General features: G+C 42.6%; 1 protein-coding gene across 3 annotated transcripts in view; it reads right to left on the bottom strand.

Moving 5' to 3' along the window:
• Positions 1-14,675, bottom strand: part of PFKP (phosphofructokinase, platelet) — an 80,685-nt gene that overhangs the window by 33,270 nt on the left and 32,740 nt on the right. For all 3 annotated transcript variants that reach the window (XM_084859230.1, XM_084859229.1, XM_084859231.1), the window contains exons 4-11: positions 12,803-12,992; positions 10,578-10,743; positions 8,293-8,337; positions 8,090-8,198; positions 7,473-7,568; positions 2,992-3,084; positions 1,023-1,148; positions 21-85 (exon numbers count right to left, since the gene is read on the bottom strand). In XM_084859230.1, the coding sequence (XP_084715356.1) occupies positions 21-85; positions 1,023-1,148; positions 2,992-3,084; positions 7,473-7,568; positions 8,090-8,198; positions 8,293-8,337; positions 10,578-10,743; positions 12,803-12,992 (890 nt within the window). The remainder of the gene's footprint in view (positions 1-20; positions 86-1,022; positions 1,149-2,991; positions 3,085-7,472; positions 7,569-8,089; positions 8,199-8,292; positions 8,338-10,577; positions 10,744-12,802; positions 12,993-14,675) is intronic.

Raw genomic sequence — 14,675 nt, forward strand, 5'->3', positions numbered from 1 at the left:
AATGAAGAATAAAATAGCACCTTCCACGGAGCTTCACAGCCTCAAGAAACCTTCTTTCATCCATGCATTTCTGTACATCTTGGGTCTTTCAAAATGGGGAAAAAAATAGATATCATACATTAGTAAATAATACCATCTAACAACATAGGTCCCAAGACTGTGAAGTAGTTCAGAGCAATGACAAGGGCTGCAATTTTGCTCATGTGGTTAGATCACTTGAACCCAAATTATTTCACTGGGATTTACAGTGCAGTCCTATACATGTGTACTCAGAAGCAAGCTGAGTTGAGTTCCATGGGGCTGAGAATGAGAGTGAGAGTGAGAGAGAGAGAGAGAGAGAGAGAGAGAGAGAGGATTGCACTGTTAAGTAGCCTAGCCCTGTTCAGGACTGCAGACAAAGTTAGTTGGTTATGATATTGGTGGCTTTGATTGTCTATAACTTCTGTAGTTAATAGACTCCCTTTTTGTCTGTTCATTTGTTTTTTGTGTTTAGTGCTTCAATGCTTGGGAAAGGTAGGATAGAATTTTTAAAATAGAAATAAATATGGAAACACAGAATCTTTACTTGGGTTCATGGACTCATAGCATGTATTAAATGACTGTGGCAGATAGACTGTCCCAATGTACCATTACTGTGGAGGTTTCAAGAAGCCAGAATCATCTCAGTATGCATCTAATTACTTTGTGCATTGTTGGGAGTGAATACTGTGCATTCACTAAACAAACAAGAAATGTGAGTTAAAATAGCAAGAGAAACAACAGCAAGATAAGTGGACCACTAATATATTAAAGGCATCTGGATGACAAAAGAAACCAAGAGCACGGTTGGCTGTCAAGATTCATGTGGCAGTTGTTAAGCCCAATTACTGCCACTGAAGAAATGACTAGAGTTCATTGTACTGAGTGTGGATGAATGTTCTGCTCATGTCTTTCCATGTGCTTCAAGTAACAACAGACTATTGATTGCTACCAGCAAGATAGTGTTACTGTATTAATACAGTGGCCTCTTTTCAGCAACTCACCATCTGCACACACTCCATTAAAGGCAGGCGGACGGCTTGGTTTCCAGACAGGGATACCACACAAGCAGGGGTCTCAGGTGTAGCTTCTAGAAGGGCAAGGACAGCTTCCACGCCCATGCGGCTTGCCTGAAAAAGGAAGAGAGATTTACAAGCTTTTAAGTGTACAAGAGTTCTGACAAGGATATGATGACTTCAGTATGTGCCAACAAGCAACTACAGAATGCTCTTTTTAAATATCAGTTTCCTAGAATTAGAAACAGGAAGAGATAAATTACAGTACTATAATCACATATATCCACAACTTTCTTTAAAATCTACTGTGGAACCTACAAGAAAGCAAATAACTCGTATAAATTACACATATAATTCCTTAGGTGATCTGCTTATTTACCTGTTACCTTATTTACTTATTTATCTTAGTTGATCTACTTATTTACCTGCATGGTAAATAAGTTGATCTACTTATTTATCCACTTATTTACCTACATGGCCTTCACTTCTATATTATCTGAGCATCTGAATGTCCTTTAGAACAGGGGTCCCCAACCCCCAGACCAGTCCGTGGCCTGTTAGGAACCGGGCCACGAAGGGATGTGCAAAACCTCCTTACCTTGGGTCCGCGGGGGGGGGGGGAGGCGATCTGGTCCTCCCCCCCGGAATCCTCGCCAGCCCCGGCCAGCTCCACTCCGCAGCGAGTCAGCGGATCTACCAGCCGCCTCCGGCTGCTGGCAGACTTCCAGCCGCTGGGACGCAAATAGCGTCCATGAAGTCCACCCATGAACCCCCCCCCCCCCCAGTCCATGGAAAAATTGTCTTCCACGAGACCGGTCCTTGGTGCAAAAAAGGTTGGGGACCGCTGCTTTAGAAGATCTATGTGCTATATCCTGGACAGTAAGCAGCTGTGCTGGAAGATCACATCTACCAGGGAGTAGGCTAGCTAGGCCAAGGCCTTTATTCCCCAAAGCCCTCTCGTCAAACCCTATTGCCAAAACAATGCTCACCTAAGCTCTTTTTGCTATGGCAGGGATAGGGAATGTATGGCCAAAAGGCCACTCTTAGGCCTCAACCTAATTTCATGAGGCTCTCATCTAGCTTTTTTGGACGCTGCAGGCCCACTCTTACTCTGGACTGCCCCTCTGGGAAGCTCTTCCTCCTCTGCTGTGTGGGCGCGCGCGCATTGGTGCATGAGAGAGAGGTTGAGAAGGGATGGGGTGGCACAGAGAGAGAGCACGAGAGAGAGAGCTATGCAATCCCACAATGCTGCAAAGTCCATCCACTCTGGGCTGTGGCTCCACCTACCATCAGTTGAGGCCCCACTTGATTTTTCCGGGGGGTCACTGGCCCTTAATAGGAAAAAGGTTATTCCTCTCTGACCTATGGGGTTGACAACTGGGGTACCAGGGGACACACTGTTGGAGGCTGGGTTTGCCCCAAAAGTTTGAGGTTGCATACCCCTTGTCTATGGCTTTATTTACATTGGACTGGAGCCATTTTGGTAGAATGCTATTATATTGTATTTTTAGGGTTTTAATCTTTGCAAACTGCCCAAAGAGCTTTGGCTACTTGGTGGTATAGAAATGGAATAAATGAAATGAATGCTGCAGGGGAAATATCAGACAGACAAACATACTTTCTAATTGGAATTTTAAATGCTGTATGTGTCTTATAGAACAATCTCCTCCTCCTTGGTCAGGATGGCATACATGGTCCTATTTTCTTCTTTTTTTAACCTCACAAAACCTGAAAGAAAGTGATTGCTCCAAACCCATCCAGTGAGCTTCATGGCTGAGTTGGAATTTGAATCTAGGCCTCACAGGTCAATGAGTCCAGCATTTTCTCTACTACACCACACAGCAGACAGCCAATAATATCTCTTTGAGTGTTCAATGGACTGCATGAGGATGACAAATTATGTAATACTAATCAAGTCTTACAATAATGAACAGCTTGCCATTCTTCTGGTACTCACCAGAATCCTATCAAAAGCCGAGGGAGTGCCTCCTCTTTGAACATGGCCAAGGATAGTTACACGCGTATCATACCCTAGCCGCTGCACCACCAGCTGCAAAAAAAGTTGAAGTGTTAAGTTAAAAAGAGAACACAGGATTAGGAGTTGTAGCAGCTGTTCGAACATTCATGGATTATTTTGTTTGAGCAATGACTGAAAATCCTAGCTGAAGCCTTTAAAGAATGCCTGCAAATGCTTATGAAAATTCAGATACTTGATAGGCGAAATTAATCTCTAGGTTTCTTACACAGAAGAAGGAGACAGACAGCTGTGTTTTAAAAATGAAGGTGGCAAAGTTGAAAAAGTGGTTTGATCAGAGGAAACGGCAGGATAATAGGAAGGAGTGTGTATACTAGCCTTCCCCAACCTGGTACCTTCCAAATGTTTTGGGCTTCAACTCCCATCAGTCCCAGCCAGCATGGCCAATAGTCAGGCATGCTGGGAGTTGTAGTCTAAGACATCTGAAGGGCATTTCAGTTGTGGAAGGCTGGTCTATCTCATTGCCAATAATAGCTCTACTATACCCCCTTCAAACTGAAAAACTACCCTTTGTTTTCAGCCTGAAATAATGTCCCCTATAATAAGTAAAATAAAACATTTTTGCGGTGGAAGTTATTTAACTGCAGTGCAGAGAGATTACTTCTAAGCTAACAAAAGAGTGCTTATGACACATCTTATAAACCTGAGAGGAAAATATCTATCACTGCATGCAGAGGCATAACAACAATTCAAAGTACAGGGGAAACACCAGCACTGTTGCACTCCTTATCACTATCAAGCCCTCACTCAAACTCCTGAACGGAAGGAACCTTTCTTTCTGCCTAGACAGTGAAAGAACACCCCGCTTTCAGGGGGTGGGGAGATTCCTAGAGAATCTGGCTTACTTGAGGTCTTCCTTCCCAAACAACAATGATAATTTCAACCTGGTAGTGGTGACCCCACACTTCAAGCTTTAACTGGGCAGCTCAGTGGACTCTGAGCGACTGTTCAGCCATTAATTCTTCCCTCATTGGTTTGTGTGGTACTGTTGGGAGCAGGCCTCAAGCTTGGATATTTTCTGCTATGCCATTCACCTCACCTACTTCATCATGTATGTGAAAGCCCGACCTAGGAGATTCTGAAATTATTTGAATGTAGGGTCTCTCTTAACCCTGGATATTAAAATTATTTTAACAGGCATGAATGTGGTGGAAGCAGAAATTAGTGTTAAGTGTTAAGATCAGGGAGTAGCCACACAATTTTTGCAGAGTATGTGTTTCCCCCACTCCTTGCAGACACAGAAAGAATACCACAAGATGTTAAGGTAAGTTTATGGCCTCCTCATGATTTGTGTACATGGACAATTATCCTACTCATCTTGGAACAATTTTGCAACTTGCTCATAAAGGATGAGTTTTATCCTTTTATAGCACTTCTGAGTCACTGTCTGGCTGAAGCCCATAATTCGGTGTAACAGTTTGTTCCAACAAGTCTTAGTGATAGATCATGCTAAAACTGCTGGGCTTGTAGCACAGTTGATAAATACCAAGCTGAGCTTATATAATGATAATATTATATAATGATAATGAGCTTATATAATATAATATTAATATTCGGATATTAATAAATTGGCCATAGGGAAAGAAATAGATTGAGATACATTCAAGGCAGCGAAATGAGAAGATTTTTCCACAGAATTTCTCATAGTTTCAGTTAATAGTGCTTTCTCTGGAATAAAACAACAAAAAAGGAGACACCATGGATCAGCTCAAGTTAACCCATGCAGCATAAAAAAACTGAGGGCCAAACTACAAATTATGCTAAGTGCATGCGTTAAAGAATGTTTTTTTTACAATGGTGCTCCAGTTTTTGAAAAACAAATATTGTGTTCAACTGTAATCATGCACTTTAAAATACATGTTTAACAGAATGTGTACTTTGGTCCAGAGACTGCAAGGAAAGAAAAATGCAGGTTACAGAGCACTTATCTCTAGTAAATTATCTGTGATCCCATGCAGATCACTGAACTACCATGGGGTGAACTTCCTACCCTGAGTAGGTCTGTTGTCTGGGTAAATACAAACAACCATTTATCAAGTGGCAACTTACTACTCTGTGCATGTAACCACTGTCTGTATTACACTGGCAATCTGTATTGTCTTACCAAGCGGTGAACAGAATTTTGCCACACTTCCATACCTAATTAGAAACCTAGGGAAGTGCAGAGAAGTGATAAGATTCTCCTCACGACTTAATAATCAAGCACCTTACCAAGTAAGTGGTCACATGCATTGTTGGCAAGCTGCTATTCAGTAGCTAGCATTCTTTCCTGGTGGAAATGGCTCATCGCTCCATGGCCCCTTGAGTGTGTACCCTAAGGGCTGGTGGGTGGGGGAATCTTCATGCCAAAATATTTCACCGCCTAATTTTCTTTGTGCCAAAATATTTCATTGCCCAGTTCTAGAAGGTTCCAAATACTGCTCTGTGCAGGCATGGACCCCAGATGTAATACTGTACAGAGACGGCTCAAAGAACAGAAGGAGCTGCTTTGCCACACTACCTAAAGGTACATGCACACATAACACATGAAGCTTTCCCTCTCCTTTGAAAAGATTCAGGCCCTTCTGAATTGAAGGTTCAGAAATTGGGGGAGGGTGATGGTTGCTCTTCCCCACCCAATTTGACAAAGGTGGTTTGTCAAACGGGATAACAGCCCTAATATAAACTTGAGCTCATACAATAAGGTACTAGGGGAGCAGCAGTCAGAAGGTAGACCATGGTCTACCAGTGGACCATTGGAAAATTGAGGGTAGGTTACCTATTGTGGCTGGCTGCTGTAATCTGTGCAAAGAAAGCTTCACTAGGTAGACCTGGGATGGACCCAGCAGGGGACATCTTAGCACATGAGCACACACTCAGGATAGCTTAGTACTTTGCTACTGCAACATAACCTTTATAACAAGAGAACAGCATCCACCCCTGTAGATGATAAATGGGTGACAGCTAAATTCCAGTTACTAATCAATGTAAACTCATTTGAAGCTTTTCAGGGTGATCACGCCAAGTAATGAGTCATAGGCTGGCTGCTCCATTTTAAACTTGATAAAAATTGGCCATCCAGCATCTCTCAGGCCTAAAATCTAATGTTCACTGAACACATACAGTAAAGGGAGCATCAACTGAAGTTTCCTCAGATATCCCATGAGTGTGTTTCAAGACCTAAAGCCAGGAATATGAAAGCAATTTAGGTGCCCTGCCTCTAGGCTTGGCTTAAAAGCTGATTGGTGACAGAGCCATTTAGAGCTAAAGAAGCTATCAGTTTCTGCTATGTGAACGTTCAGCCAACTGTTATGTGCAAGATTAACACATTTGCTTCCACAAGGACCATCAAGTGTATATAACTGATCCAAAATGGCAGCCTGAAAATTGAGTTTCAACAATTTCTATAGGCACTATTAACACAGTGAACTCTGGTTTCACATGCTCTAATATGAATGTCTATCATCATAGCCTTTGCCTCAGTTTAAGGCAAGCCTTACATTTAACAGTTTTGAAAATCTCTAACAAGAAGGAATCCAAAACCCATATTAGTGTAATACATTTTTTCGGCCAACCAAAAGATCACAAAAATGTACAAACTTTCAAAACCTGCCGATCTCTTCATCAGGCAAGACGTTACAAAATTCATATATATATGTGCACACATAAGCACGTCTACCTGTACCCTACAATCAAAAACAGAGTTCCTCTTCCAAGTGCTTCCTCTGGAGGAAGTTCAGAGGAAAGCAACAAGGGAGAGGGGCTTTTTGCTGGTGGTTCCCCCGATTATGGAACACTCTCCCCAACCAGGCCTGTGTGGCACCAACATTGTCATCTTTTTGGTGCCAGATTTATTCCCAAGCATTTGACGGCATATGATGGGCTGTATTAATGCATCAGTTTGGTTGTGTGGTTTATGAGATGCTTTGTTTTAAGGGGTGGTTTTATTTTAGTACGATACGGATAATTGCTTTGGCTGTTCCAAAAGTTGTATATTTTAATTTTGCTGTAAATCACCTTGTGTCTTTTTTTTTTTAGAAAGGTATCTAAGAAATTTAATAAATAATAAAACGTATAGAGAACCATTCTGAAACTTCGTGATTTTTGCCAGAATATACTACCCAACAAGTACTTGTTCAAGGACTACATCAGTATGTGTGACATATAAGATAATAATTCAAAAGAGAACCTTCTGAAGAGCTAGATCTTCCTCTCTTTAGCTTTTTGTTTGTGCATTGTTTTTTTAATATGCATACAGCCCGGAGTTTTGGGACACATTTTTTAGATGGCACAAGCTGTTTCTTACTGAGACTACATTACTGTTCTAAGACAAAGTATAAAGAAAGGGGGAACAATGTTCAGACAGAAACTATTCAGTTATACACAACCTCAGTAGAAAGTATGATTGGCAGCTTGATACTTACATCTTTAATTTCTTCTGAAGTTATAGATTTGTTATGGGAATCAATGGCACCTTCTGCAACAATTATGATATTCAACCTTTTCTTTCGTGCACGGTTCTAGAATAAGAAAAATGCAAGGCAGACCATTAAAATTACAATAAGGTCCACGACTGAAGCAAACAGCTGCTGGAAAAGACGAAGTGGTTAAGGCTGAGCACAATGTTCTCCAGTAATAATTTCTGGTATGAAAATGGGCTTTCTAGGGGCCTCAAACTTTTTGTGCCAGCTCATTGCTATTCGCAGCCCCATTCAGCTGTAGCTTTGGTACCATTTTTTTTTTGTTTGGCAAATAGCCCTTCTTCCTTGCAACAATAACATCATCAACCAGCCAACCACATTCCTTCTGGTATGTGCCTTTTCTCTACATTTCCCCATGTGAGGAAAAAAAAAATTGTGGGGAGGACACACACATCTCACAGGGGCAGAAAAATTCACAGAACACATTTCACATTTTGGCTCAACCCAAGAACCTATAGACAAGCTGTTTTTCAGGGACTGGACAGCTTTCCTGCCATTAATGATCTTTTCATCGAGGAAGCTCAAGGGTTCCCAGGACACCGTTTGATAAATAGCATTACCTCAGAAAGCTTAGCACACATGTGGTCTTCCCATCCTTCCTCAGGTGGATATTCAGGAATAAAGACATAGTCTGCGCCACAAGCTAAGGCACTAACAAGAGCTAGGTACCTAGGACAGAGTCACAAAATCCAAATGAGAGCTTGAACTATACATTTCTGCATTTTTTTTTCTAAATACGATGTTTCTGGACAGACATACATACCCACAGTGTCTTCCCATCACTTCCAGGACAAAGGTCCTCTGATGGCTATAAAAATCACAAGAAAGGTCAACACTACCACAACAGCAACAAGGTATTACTGAATATACAAGGGGAACAGAAAAACAGGCAAGCCATTGTTTGCACTTCGGGGATAACACTGTGCTTTCATGCTCCCTCCTTCCCCCTCACACTCTGCTTTACTTGTTACTTTCCGGTTTGCAGCCAATTATAAGTTGCCGTTATATCAACACCAGCAAAGCAATCTTTGCATTTCCCTCTGAATTACAATTTCAAACCACACTAAAATGTAACAAAGAGGAGCTTGAGGTTATTCCTCAAACAGTAATTGCCACTTGTTAATCGTTACTAATTGATAAATTGCAAGACTTGGGATGTTTCCATAAGCAACTCTCATTCAATTTGTTTGCACAGCTAAATATCAGCCCACAAAAACAATATTCAAGCTCAGCCCAGCTTAAAAGCACCTGATCCATGTATAGCAAGTGTTTTTTTTAAAAAACAGAAAGAACATCCCTCAGCCACCGCCTACAGTTAAAAAGGTAAGCTGAAATCCTGTCCTCCTCCCCAAGGAGAAAGTTATTTGAAATTCTCACCTCTCCCAGCCTTCCCCGCCACCCCCCGAAATACCGAAAATGGAAGAATCAAAAATGTTGGCACAGCACTAATTTAAGCAGACTATGGCCCGGTTTGGACACAATGCTAAACCATCTTTTAGCATTATGTGAATGAGATTATAAACCACAGTTGATCCTGAATTGTTTCAATAAACAGGAATCTTCTTGAGTCACCCAGAAGTGAGGTAGCCCCAAATAGCTCTTTCGGAAACCTTAGAAGCAAGTGAAGAATTACCTCAATAAAGAGACAGATCTCAGTACATATTGGGAACAATATATATTGGTGCAGGTGTCTTTCTGGACTTGTTTTTGGTTTTTACAGCTGCTTTTTTATCCTCCTTGTTGTTGCATGTCCCAATAAAACATCATTCCCACAGCAAGGGAAAGGGCTTGGAGGATGCTTGAAGGACCAGCTCATGGAAGCACCTGCTGAGCCAGGCAATCCCATGTTATCTCAAATCTCTGACTAGATTCCTCTGTGCACTACTTTCCCTCCCACTGGGAAGGTGAACAGCATGCAGGGAAATCCTCATTATCTGTGATCATAGATCAGAGGTAACATGGAGATTCCTCTCCGTTACCCCCTTCGTAAGCTTCCAGGCTATGGGGTGGGACTTAGGGAGGGGAGGGGGCCTGCAGAGGAGGCCCAACCGCCAGATTGGGGAACTCTATGGGCTGGATTAAACTCTTGGGCAACCCCTGGTTTAAACTAGCCATGGTTTGTGCTTTTCAGATGTAATGATAAACCATGTTTTGTTAAAACCAAGAAATGGGTGCTTCCAATCTCTTCCTTGTGACTGTGATGGTGGAGAGGGGAGTGAATGAGGCTTAAGCTGTGTTCATGTTGCAGTAACTATGGCTTAGTGTTATGTCCCAACACGGGACTAACAGCATACAGCATTATAGTCATAATGTCCAGCAAATGCAATATGGGACTATTCCTACAATTCACCCACCGTGACTCAAAATATTATGGTTAATTGAATGTGCATTACTACCTCCAAAAACACACACACTGAGCATGCAGGAGCTCTTCAGCTATAGCCATGTCTTCCTTTGAAGTAGGGACATATATTAACCCTTCCCACAGGGATTTATTTTTAAGAGATGGTAGTGAGCAGCAGGAGTGCTCTTTTAGGGAGAAATGCAACACTGAAAAAGGAGTCACCAGCGATAACAGCAACCCTGTGTTGAATTCCCCCTCCTCATTCTGCAATGGAAACAAAATATGTGACATAAAGTAATCCAATTGTGTAACATTTTGCCCCTGCTCTATATTATTGGCTGCCGCTGGAGGCAAGGAAGGAAAACACAGAAAGTTATGGTGCTATGCCACACCTTTGCTCAACCCCCAACAAGAGAACTTGACATAAGGTTGTTTTTGGCAGGAATCCCATGTTTTGTATATTCATCTAGTTCCTCCCTTAGACATAAAACCTAATACAGGCAGCTTTGTTGCATGCAAATGTTCTCCCTTCAAATTTTAGCAGGTTGTAATGAACCCAACACTGGAACACTTTAGTGCTGTTAAAAGAAAAGGAAGAAGGAAGAAAAGGAAAGGAAAGGAAAGGAAAGATCAATGAATCTTAGCTTTTGCTTGAGCATTTGTCTCTTTGAAACCACACAGTGCAGCCTTTGAAATTAAAGTACCTTTGAGCAGTGGTCATGATGGCATCCACAACTTCAATGATTCTGTGCAAGGCTGAGTCAGTGCCAATGGTCATATCTGTACCACAGAAGTCATTGTCAATGGAGCCAACCATTCCCACGATGTTGAGGTAAGCATACTTCTTCACAGCCTCTTCTTCAATCTCACCTGTCGAGAAAGCAAAAGAAGTGTCTGACAAACACCCCACACAATTCTCATATAAAAGTTAAAGCAATATCATTTTCATAGTTGTGCAATGGGTTTTCTTACAGCTTTTGTGGCTGTAAGAACCAAGTGGCTGTAAGAACCAAGTGAATAATTTTTGTAAAGAAAGGATAAAGTTAATTAATATTGCATGAAGTTTCTGCACTGAATGATAGCTTTATTCCTTCCTGCGTTAACTTGGGAGACGGTGGAATGCCATCCCAATTGCCTACTGTGCTTTTCAAGTTACTCTCTAAAAACAAGGGGCAAGGCCCTCAGCTAAGTGGTTGGGGACTCAGGTTTTGCATGCAGAAGGTTCCAGGTGAGCAGGGCCACATAAGACCTCTCTCCAGAACCTTGGAGAACTGCACCCCATCAGAGAAGACACTGCTCATGCTTGCCTGGGGCCAACAGATATCTGACCTCTGCAGAGAGGTAAGTGACAAACTCAATGGCTAGTCTGACACTGAAAGCCCAATTTGAACACCTGCTTCTCTGTACATACCTGTAAATACTAAATAATGACAAAAGTAATGTCAAAGCTTGCAAAGCACACTGAATTAGTTTTCTAAGCACTTATTTCCTGGAACAACAACTCCTACTTTTCTAACACCAAATTGATCATTTGTTCCTGCAAGTGTGTGAGCAATATATCTGTTCTTTTGTAACCTAACGTTTTAGAGCCATCAAGGAAGGGCTAAAAAATGACAAGTTATTTCTTAAGCACCACTGGTTTCTGAGAAGCTGCCTCCTTAATAAACACAGCAACAATGTATAGCTGTGTACCTGATTCTGGGAGCTCTCAAAAGATGAGCATCCGAGGCACTGCTTTCTCACTTGGAATAACTATGTAAGAAAGCTCAAGCAATACTGGCAACTTAAATCAACTTGGACTGATAACCTTCCAAGAAGCTATAATGATGGAATTAACTGGAGGAAGCAACTGAAATTTGGCACTGGTAACCAATGATTCGATCTACACTAGAATGACTTGAAATGTGCCCACCTTACAGATCTGACACCCCGTGCATGGGCTTTGAATGTTGGAGTATTTTGGCACTGCGGGGAATGTAAACATGACAGAGGTATTTGCCCCATTTCCAGTGGTGATGTCCACTCCCCCTGCTGCTGCTCAGCACCATTTTTTTCAAAGGTCTTTCCTTCCTACCCACATGAGCAGCAATACTCCTTCTGGCATCTTCAGGGTACGAATATTTAATTCACCACAAGGCCCCCAAAATTCAAGCCCAAAAGGTTCTTTTAAATCTCTGTTCTAATTTATATATTACATAGGATGAGGTGGTAGAATTCTGAACTGTACCACATTAGACTGTTATGAACCAGGAGACCATACAGGGAACACCCCTGTACGTAAACCATTAGGAAAAGAGAGGGAAAGATTATGACAGTTCATATAGTTTTATATGGAGAGGGTGTGTGTGTGTGTGAGAGAGAGACAGAGACAGAAAGAGACAGATAGACAGAGAAGGGTAGGCCTCTGGCCTGGCCATGCTGCTTGCTCTCACTGCAGCTGTTTATTAGATAAAGCACTGTGGAAGCCATTGTTGGCACAGTGTGATGGGAGGAGGGAGGAGACAGCCGTCCCAGTGGAGCATCCTAATAGGCAGGTCTTTTAAATTCCTCTTCCTTGCCACCTGCCCCAGCTGCCTAGAGCTTCAGCATGCCCGAGCTCTAAGCAAGAGATGCGGAGGCTTGAGACTGTTGTGACTGGAGCAGCCTTTGATTTGTGCATCCGTCAAAACAATCACTGCAAACTTACCAGATGCCAGGGAAAACCAGAGATGGGTATCACCAGCCCTCTCCGTTTTCAAATGTCTTCATTGCTTTGGCCACTGTTTGAAACAGAACACTGCACTGGGTGAACTGCTGCTACATTCTTATGACTGAATAATGTATGCACCTTGGCCAAATCAGATAATAAATATGTGTTTTAGCACCATCCAATTATTTTCCAGCGGAACAGAACTACTCCCACAAGCTTAACAACAACTCTGCAACTTACCATTTTTTGCCAGCTCCTCCAACAGTCCACTCCACTCCTCACGAAACAGGTTAGCACCTGTTAAGCTGCCATCTCCACCAATCACACAAAGGTTAGTGATTCCACACTTAACCAGGTTGCAGGCTGCCTTCAGACGACCCTCCCGGGTCCGAAAAGCTTTGCAGCGTGCACTGCCAATAACAGTCCCTCCCTGAAAGATAAAAGGGAAGAATGAGAAACTCACTCTTCAATTTCCATGGACAATCTTCACTATTCTCTTTGCCTAAAATAAAAGCTGGTCGACATGAGTTTCCACACAACTGCAGCAAAAGGTGTGTGCGTGGGGGGCAGCATAAGATGGTTGGTTATCTTCTGTAGGCTTTACAATGCGGTTAACCAATGGTTAACCTACCAATGCGGTTAACTGTAAACAGTAGAAGCAATGCATATACTTTTCCTTGTTTAGCACGTTTGAAGCTGAGAATACTTTCAGTTCTCATATTTACTTTGCAACTCTGTGATGATAAATTATTCCTTTTATTCTAGTGACCAAGTTAATGACGTTGGGCGTCCAATGACAGCACTTTGATGCAGGTCAGTGGTCACCCAGAAGGTCACCCTCACAACCCAAAAGAGCACAGGACGCATGCCAATACTTGCCAGAACTATGTCCTGGTTGCCTGGGGAGCAGAGCCAAAGCTGAGGCGAGTAGAGAGGAAGGGCAAGATGGCAACAAGGGGTGGCTCCATTGCCGTAGCAACAGAGATACTTCCTCTCCTGCCAGGAAGCCTGGTGTACATGACCTGAGGGCAGGGTTCTTTTCAGCCCGATAGCCAGGTGTTCATAAAGCGGCAAAGCACCAGCCAAAGAGGATCAACCCCAGCGGACTCGGATAGCAAAGAGCTGAGGGCAGACACTGAGGGCTTAGGGAGAGAGTAGGACAACAATGGGTGGTTTAGCCCCCTTCCTTCTCATGTCTGAGGCCCAAGCTAAGGCAGTGGCTAGGCATGGTGATCCCACCCTACCACACATGGCTAGTGTTACTTTGACGTACTCTTACTGTGATAGCAACAATACACTGATTTTCTACAAAGGACATTTAGTTTCAGCTCAGCTGGATATTTGGAGGGAGGGGTGGAGAGAGGCAAACAACAAGGAAGGAGCAACTGTCAAGTATGCTTCATTTAAACACCCAGTATCTTTTCTGGCAGTGGTCTGGGACTCACAAGTATCCATAAGCAAAGAATTGCAGACAGAAACCAACAAAGGAGTGACACACATTCCGTTAATTTAATATCATGCAGTCAGAACAGAGTATTAGACTTGGACTCGGGAGAACTGGTTTCAAATCCCCATGCCACTGGGAAAGCCTCTCTCCTTCTTTATCTCTCAAATACACATTGTTGTTTGGAGGATAAAATAAGGTATGCTCATACCTGGTTCCCTGAACTCCATGGAAAAAGGGTAGGAGACAGATGAACAACAATGCTGACCACAAGACAGTGGGGGCTGGTGGCTCCAATTTTGGAGGGCCAGTCATAACATTCTAGGTTTTACTTAGAACCAGCCAGAACTCTGAAGGTGCTATCCAAGGTGCTGCGCCCTATTCCCAAAATGGGTTCAGCACCTTGGATAACACCTTTAGAGCACTGGTTGGTTCTAACTAAAACCCAGAATGGAACCATCGCCCCTCCGAAACTGGAGCCACCAGCCACCACTGCCAGAAGAGGACGATTGACAGGGTAGGTAATTTATATTTCACAGACTTTCGTCCCATTTCCTTGGCTTACACCCAGGCCAAAACATTTATCATCATCACGTTGCCCTAATTAGAAAATAATGGCTGGCAGATAGTTATGTATAAAACTTAATTTATAGATAATAAGTGTGATAA

Source organism: Heloderma suspectum, chromosome 5, assembly GCF_057233095.1.
Source record: "Heloderma suspectum isolate Gila_16-S chromosome 5, 16-S_ref, whole genome shotgun sequence".
In the NCBI taxonomy this organism is placed as follows: domain Eukaryota; kingdom Metazoa; phylum Chordata; class Lepidosauria; order Squamata; family Helodermatidae; genus Heloderma; species Heloderma suspectum.